Here is an 8721-nt window from a genome sequence, read left to right on the forward strand (position 1 = left end):
ATGGTGTTTTGTTGTGGCTACAGAAGGGTCTGGGTCTGGCTCACTGTGATGGCCCTGGTCTGCATTTCGACCATCGTGGGCCTGTGGGTGTACCAGCTCTCTTTCCCGCCCCCCACCGACCCATGGGACCGCCACCGGCTCCCCGATACGGTGGTGCCGGACCACTACAACGTGACACTGTGGCCTCGGCTAGAACCCGACGCCACTGGCACCTACGTCTTCACGGGCAGGTCCAGCGTGCGATTCAGGAGCTTCAGTGACACCAACCTCATCATCCTCCACTGCAAGCAGCTGACGCTTACCACCATGGACGAGCACCTGGCCAGGCTCACTGCCATCAGTGGCACGGCCCCTGAAATCCGCAAGACCTGGCTCCATGTCCCCATGCAGTACCTGGTGATCCAGCTGAATGGTGTGCTCAAGACCGGCCAGGACTACGAGTTGTACACCGAGTTTGAGGGAGAGCTCTCGGATGACCTGGAAGGGCTCTACAGGAGTGAGTACTATGAAGACGGGGTGAAAAAGTAAGTCTCAAAGTGCAAACATTTCAGTTGTCTGCGCTATTCCATTCCTGGTTTCTGGGTGGTGCTACTACCTGTGTGCACTTTGAATCTGTTGTCATACTCAAGGCCGGGAGATTAAAAAAAATCGAAAAAAATCAGGAAGTACAAACTACAAGGCCAAAGGGATGTATCAGGTGATGAGTGATGAATCTTTAAAGACCGTATGGTCAATGGCTGTTAACCTTTGCTCTGTGGATGGCGTCAGAAGAATGCACTGGCTTGGCTAGGAGCCCATGATTGTGCTATGTAGGAGGTCACATGTGTTATGTAGTGAGTTAGCAGAACCTTCCTGGAATAAACACAAAACAAAGCTGTAAAATCTTTAAACAACTTCAGAATCATACAGCAATAAACTAAAGGTGTAATTTAAAAAAACCTGTTGGAGCTTAAATATCACTTGATATCACTGTGAAACACACACAAACTTCAATTAACTGACAAGATTACAAATGTTCCAAAATATTTAAACATCTTCTGAGGGTGCTTTAAATGTTGTGTGCTCATGTTCAGGCTCTGTAGCAGCAATTCCTATTTTACTACTACTGGTGGCTGAGTAGGATTTAGTTCTGACGCGTGTAGAAATGATGAGAGGTAGAGGTGAGTCCAGTTGGTCCCTTTGACCGTTTATTGTAGAATGGTGGATTACAAATTGTAGCAAATAAAATAAAAGATATTAAACTAAAGAGTCTTTCGTAAAGCACAGTTCTACTTTGTTTACGTCCTGGCACACAGTCAAAGGCCTTTCCCCCTTGGGCTCCACCTTCAGCCTCTCAGGTTTGTTCAGGTGTCCTCTAAGTGGGGTAAAAACACCTACGGCCATAGTGTCACTCATCCATTCTTACATACACACCCACACGCACGTACTAATAAAGAAAGATAGCATGAGAATAAACATAAAGGTTCATTTGGCTCCTACAGGCTCTTAAACTGATATGTAGTTTTTTTACACTGGTCTTAAGGGTGGTGGCCACCAGTCAGATGCACCCAACACACGCCAGGAAAACCTTCCCCTGCTTTGATGAGCCTGCCATGAAAGCTGTCTTCCACATCACTGTCCTTCACAAGCCTGGGACAGTGGCCCTGTCCAACGGCAAAGAACTTGGTTAGTTGTTAAGCACTTTGAGACGTAATGCATTCTATTCCATTTAACAATAGGAAAACTCAGCCTGTGTATAAACGCTGTATCATCCCAGGCATCTCTGTTGTCTTCTAGCCGTTGTGGATACTATTGTTGGGGGCCAGGCTGTCACCCAGACCACCTTTGAGCAGACTAAGAAAATGTCCACCTACTTACTGGCTCTGGTGGTCAGCGATTACAGTTATGTGACGTCACAAAATGGCAGCACTCTGGTACTGAACAAAACAATGATTATTATCTTTCTCTCAGCCAAGTATTCAGTTGAGTGTTAATCTACATATTGAGATGAGCCAGTTTTGGTGTTTTTTTTAGTGGACATAATGGTCTCTGCCAGTAAAGTCTCTTGCTGTTTTTACAGATAAGGATCTGGGCTCGTAAGAGCGCCATCTCTGGAGGCCAAGGGGACTACGCTCTGAATGTGACAGTACCTGTGCTCAAGTTCTTTGAAGATTACTACAGCATCCCCTACCCTCTAAACAAGTCAGGTAGACTATTACAGAGTGTGAAACTGCTGCTAACACCTTACAGAGCTTCTCTTTGCAAAAAGCTAAGGAAGCTTTATAGAAATGTCTTATATATTTCCTCACATTTTGTTGCAATTTTGTTCCTTTTTTAAGACCAGATTGCACTGCCTGATTTCTACTTTGGGGCAATGGAGAACTGGGGTCTTGTTACATATAGAGAAGCCAACCTACTCTATGATCCAGTCGTATCATCTAATAGGAACAAAGAGACAACAGCTACAATCATCGCCCATGAACTGGCACACATGGTGCACTACGCCTTATATCCACCAATTAACAATGCACTTTAATGTACGACGGCATCATCAGTTGTCACCAGCTTTACCAGTGGTCACGTCTCTCTTTCTAGTGGTTTGGAAACCTGGTGACCCTGAAATGGTGGAATGAGGTTTGGTTGAATGAGGGCTTTGCTTCATACGTCTCTTACCTGGGGGCCGACAACGCAGAACCTACTTGGAATGTGGTGAGTGCCTAAATGACACACACTCACGCAAAAACATACATTTAACTAAATAAGATACTCCAGTGGCAGACTGAACTGATAATTCAGGCCAAGAGTTTGCCATCCCAGGTCACCCTGTTTACAAAACCACCATGCCTAATCCCCTAATATTGCAGGCTAACCCAATTTGATGATGTAACAGGTTTTACATTTTTCTGCAATGTTCATCTGGAAGGGAAGTTATCCAGATTGCAAAATACAAACATTTCGAACTGACCAACAAGTAGCCCATCTGAATACTGGGTCAACATCTATACTATGGCTACTGGAATATGTCCAAGTTCTCAGGACTGGCTTTCCGCCCCTGACATACAACCACATAAGCATGCATACTTTTAACTTAAACCCAGACACACCCACCCATACAGATGTGTTGTCCAATATGAAGATAGTTTAACATGAAGGAACGAGATTTAATATAATAAATACTTAACACTATGGATTGTTCAATTTGACCCCGTTAGTTCCAGTTTACACCAGACTGTAATGCAGCCTTGCATGCTCCCTTTCTCCAGAAAGACCTCATAGTGTTGGACGACATACACAGAGTGTTTGCAGTGGACGCGCTGGCCTCCTCTCATCCCCTATCCTCCGAAGAGGATGAAATCCAGAGGCCCGAGCAGATCAGTGAGCTCTTCGATGCCATCTCCTACAGCAAGGTAATCACTCTCTCACCACGCACGCACAACTTTTGTGTTTGTGCTACTCATAATATATCCTGATCTCTATGTGTCTATGTATACCTCATATACCTTCATAATCCTGCAGGTAATATGGTACAACATGTTTGATAGTACTAGTATTTCTGGTAGTACTATTTAGTGTATTTAATATCAGTGAGTATAATCTGCAAAAGCGGGGTGCAAGGTGGTTTCATTTAGGGACTCCTCCTTTGAAGCAGGTGGTTGATGTAACCACATCATGCTCTGTTTTTCCAAGGTGCATCAGTAGTAGGGGGTTGATATAACCACATCATGCTCTGTTTTCCCATGGTGCCTCAGTCACATCATGGTCTGTTTTCCCATAGTGCCTCAGTCACATCATGCTCTGTTTTCCCATTGTGCCTCAGTCACATCATGCTCTGTTTACCCATAGTGCCTCAGTCACATCATGCTCTGTTTTCCCAGGGTGCCTCAGTGTTGCGGATGCTGTCTGACTTCCTCACTGAGCCTGTGTTCATCCAGGGACTCAAAGTGAGTGCTTCCAAAATGGTAACATTTTTGCAATGAGAAACAAATCTTTGGCGCCTTAAGGGAAATATCCAGTGTGCAGTACATTCATGCGTAAAGTAAGTTTAAAGTAGGTTTAGCTGTTGTAAATGTGTTCATGTCATGAGTATTCTAAGGTTTGTATTTTTTCTGTACATGGCATATGTGTCTGAGAATTTGTGTTACAGGTATGTGTGTGTTTGTGTCTGTGTGTGTGTATCTCTTGGTGTATATAAAGACGTTTAATATGTGTTAATGTGAAATGTGCGCCTGTGTGTTATGTGCAGACATATCTGAATGAATTTGCCTACAGTAACACCGAAAGTTCAGACCTGTGGGATCATCTACAGCAGGTGAGCGCAGTCCTTCCTATCATTTTGCATTATTCATGAGAGTAGATTTTTGTCAGACACTTTAATACATTATGGATACTTTATAAACATACATTAAAGTGTTTACAATGCTTTATGGATACTTTATAAAAATGTACAAATGTGTTTATAATGCTTTATGAATACTAAGTTTAAGTAAAGCTCAAGTTTTACTGTGTGCTGGATGTATGGAGGTATGTATGGTGTGGTGCAGATACTTACCAGAAAAACTGTCTCCTATACATTCTGGTCACCTGCTATATGTTTAATCATCACCTCTGCTGTTTTGTGGGACCATTACAAGTTCAACAATTTTTTTTATTTCTGTTTAATTTGTTCGTTACCAGAAAAGCCATTCAGCCACCAGCAAGTAGCACAATATGATAAGAAAGTCTAATATTTGTATTTATTACCCCCCCTTATATTAAATCCTGTGACATATTGTTTTATCTTAAGGTTCAACCCTAAAGTCATGTCATGTCTCTTAATACGACGAGCATTTGGTATTTGATTACAGTACGTACTGAATTGCCAAATACTGATTTTGTGTTTGAACACAGACACCAGAGTAAATGCCTCCCTCATGTGTCTCGTAGCTGTGGTGCATCCATAGGTCTGCCTTAGAGGGCTTATGACATTGCAAGGCACTAGGCTCTAAGTAAGGAAAAGCACAACTGCGTCTACGGTTTTGAGTAAGGACACATATTGCTCTGGTTTCTCAGACAATCACTTTGAAATGTGTTTGTCCTGCAGGCCGTCGAAAAGACTGGAACCAAATTGCCAGCCAGAGTCCATGACATCATGAACCGCTGGGTCCTCCAGATGGGTTTTCCTGTGGTTTCCATAGATACTGCCACCGGAACTGTATCCCAGCAACACTTCCTGCTGGACCCTGACTCTGTGGTGGACAGGCCATCTGACTTCAAGTAGCTTACCACAAAATATTAAAATCAGCATCTCAGCTAGCTTGATAACTTCCTTTTAACTTTCTTACTTCCCTTTAACTTCAAGCCACCACAAGGCAAAATATTTAATCTTTGAATATCTGATAAAAACATCTATTAAATGAAAGAGCTGTGACAGAGGTTGTTATTTGCCCTTTGTCACTACAGCTATCAGTGGATAGTGCCCATAAGATGGATGGAGTCTGGAGGGACTAACACAGTCTCTTGGCTCCTGGAGAAACATGGTACTACACTTCTCAGTAACCTCAACCTTATCCTTATTTCATATTTTATTCTGTATTCACCCCCCTTTGTATTCTGTATTGTACGAGTGTTTGATGTGGTATCCCTTGTTCTGGTTCGAATTTATGGGGTGATCTACTTGATCTACTTTTTGGGTGATTGCTGTGTTCACATATTTCAGCTGTTCATAGTGAAATGAAAACGGCCGGACAACAGTGGTTACTGGCGAACGTTAATGTGACTGGGTACTACAGAGTCAATTATGACACAGCAAATTGGGATAAGATTCTCACTCAGCTCCGCTCGGATCATAAGGTAAAGGCCATGGTATAACAGCTAATGTGTCACTGCTAATCTGTCACTTGTTTTTTTTAGCTGTATACTAAATGATATGACTGAACTGTGATAAACACATCAATGCTGGTGTTAATATGGACCAAATTCAATATAATATAGGTTGACAATGACTCAACACGCGATCTTCTGTTTAAAATCACTCTGAACCTTGCAAGGCCGATCATGACTTATAGTTAACTGTTTGAGACCTCTCCACATCATGATATTCATAGACTCTCAGTCCAGTAAACTCTCAACCCCACCCCCCATTACCCACTTCTTAGCATGATACAGTGGGTGTGGGTGGAGTTATGCTCAGAGTTACACTGCTAATAGCTTTATGCTAACCTGAGTGAAAGGAATGAATTTAGCAAACTTCATAAACTGAGTTGAAATTAACCTAGCAAGCCTCATAGCCTAACTCATTACAATTCCCAAGTAAAGCTAATTTCTAGTGTGCTAATGGGAAACATTTGAATCTTTCCATTCTTTTTGTTCAGGTAATTCCTGTAATCAACAGAGCGCAACTTGTTGATGATGCTTTCAATCTTGCAAGGTCAGAAATCTTACAATCTTTCTCTCTTTTTTAGCAACGACCATCTGATTTGAGGGCCGATCACTAAAATGTATTTGCTTTTTTTCATTAAAAGGGCTAAAATGGTCTCGATGAGTGTAGCTCTGAACACAACAACATATCTCACTCAAGAAAGGGAATATATGCCATGGGAGTCAACGCTGAACAACCTGGATTACTTATACCTTATGTTCGATGGAACAGATGTATATGGATTGATGCAGGTAGGCCGTTATTTGTAGTTGACCCAAAGAAACAAATTACTGGTGTGAAACAGCAACATTATGTTACTCTGTATTTTTCATTCAGCTATACCTCAAAAAACAAGTGGAGCCCCTGTATGCTTACTTCAAGGAGATCACATTAGACTGGGCAAAAGTACCTGATGGCCACACCGAACAGTCAGTTATTTGGGATTATTTAGGGGATTTACTTCTAGAGAGTTGAGTGGATATTTCTTAGTCAGCTTCCATACCTGTCTCTCTCTGTTCACAGATACCTCCAGGTCAATGCCCTACAAGTTGCCTGTAGTACTGGGGTCGATGGCTGCCAGAATCTCACCTCAACCTGGTTCAGTCAGTGGATGGCCCAGCCTCAGAACAACATGTGAGCTTAGTCTTGGTGGTGCAACTATCAACTATAACGTTATGTTTTTGTAGACAAATATATTTGTCATTATCATTGTTCGAGCCCTACAGACATTTCATATTGCAACTAATGTTCTTTTCTTGTGACCAAGCTCTTTATGATTAAGAAAAACAAAAGAAAAATATTTATTTGGTGCTGCTCAGATACCAAAACACAGATACAAAAACAGATACCAATACATCACACTGACACTTTTATAGACTGCTGCTGCAGCAGTACACCAAGGTATATTCATTGTTCTTGCATCGCAGTGGGTGTATTTCATGGCATGCCATTGCTTTTTATACGACAGCATCAACCCCAACCTCAGGGCGACGGTCTACTGCAGTGCCGTGGCCAGTGGAGGTGAAGATGAGTGGAACTTTGGCTGGCAGATGTTCAAGAATGCTTCCATTGCCATAGAGGCAGACAAACTCATGGCCGCCCTGGCCTGCACTAAAAACACCACACTTTTAAACCGGTGAGACTCTTTGGGTTGGAAGTTTATGCAGGGTTTTGTGAATTTTTGAGTTTTGCATACATATCTGTCAATGCAATCATATACCATGTCATACTTTTCTTCATCAACTTAAGACATTAAAATGGGTAATTTGCTGCGTATTGCATGTTTTTTTAATTTCAGGTATCTGGGCTACACGCTGGACGCTGGCAAAATTCGGAAACAAGACGCTACTAAGGTTATTGTTTCGGTTGCCAGTAATGTGGAGGGGCAGACCTTGGCCTGGGACTTTGTGAGAACAAACTGGGAGTACATGTTCACAGAGTGCGTTTGTTGGACCTTATATACTACACCAATATACATATCTGCAGCTACATATTAAAACCTGTGTCCTGTGTTGTCCATTGTGTTCGACTTGTAGAGACATTAAGGTGTTCGCGTGATTTTTTTTTATCACATCTCCTAGATATGGAGTCGGATCTTTTTCATTTGCAAGTCTCATAAGTGGCGTGACTGCAAGTTTCACTACCCAGGCAGAGCTGGATCAGGTATGTGCATGTGTTGTTGTGTTGTTGTGTTGTATGCATCTTTTCAAGAGAACAATACAACACAGTGTCCATCGTCATGATTTTATATTTCTTAGCATTGCCACTGATTTTATGTATCCTCTGTGTTACCTGTTTTTGCATTTGAAGCTGGTTGAGTTTAAGGAGCAGAACGCTGACATTGGGTTCGGGTCGGGCACCACTGCTCTGGAGCAGGCCCTGGAGAGGACCCGTGCCAACATCAGATGGGTAGCTGAAAACCAGGACGAGATTAGAGACTGGTTCATCCAACACACATAAACAACCCATCACAGAGTGAAGTGAGCATTCACAGAGAAGCAGGTGATGGAACTGGGCAACTATTGTTTATAGAAGCACGTGTTGAAGCATAGATATATCTGAGGTGCCCACCTTGAAGAAATTAGATTCTGTTAACATGATTTCAATCGAGTAGTATACTAGTAGCACTGAACCTATTACTACCTTTTCATTGAAATGTGTCTGCTGTGTCTTAAGAATGTCTAGGGAGAAGTAGGTCTTAGATATAAAGATGACAATGCATGTTTTGGCCACACCAAAAAAGGATCTAGATTAGACAGATTTAACTAACGCTTTTTGTGGAAGTGACACCCTTTCAGGCCAAATGTGGCCTTCCTGAAGTTGGGAAGTGTGAGATCTAGAATGTG

General features: G+C 42.3%; 1 protein-coding gene across 1 annotated transcript; it reads left to right on the forward strand.

The window, feature by feature from the left end:
* Positions 1–8335, forward strand: LOC308368333 (aminopeptidase N-like; the record flags this gene model as incomplete). Its single annotated transcript, XM_080842496.1, has 20 exons — positions 1–524; positions 1523–1665; positions 1777–1913; positions 2060–2186; positions 2319–2473; positions 2575–2688; positions 3243–3386; positions 3855–3920; positions 4223–4288; positions 5060–5232; positions 5419–5495; positions 5675–5808; positions 6330–6385; positions 6480–6627; positions 6713–6804; positions 6899–7009; positions 7344–7511; positions 7674–7814; positions 7957–8038; positions 8186–8335. The coding sequence occupies 20 exons, from the start codon at positions 1–3 to the stop codon at positions 8333–8335; spliced, it is 2808 nt and encodes a 935-aa protein (XP_080698622.1).
* Between the last annotated feature and the right edge of the window lie 386 nt (positions 8336–8721).

The sequence above is a fragment of the Sprattus sprattus genome, assembly GCF_963457725.1.
Source record: "Sprattus sprattus genome assembly, chromosome: 7".
Lineage (NCBI taxonomy): Eukaryota > Metazoa > Chordata > Actinopteri > Clupeiformes > Clupeidae > Sprattus > Sprattus sprattus.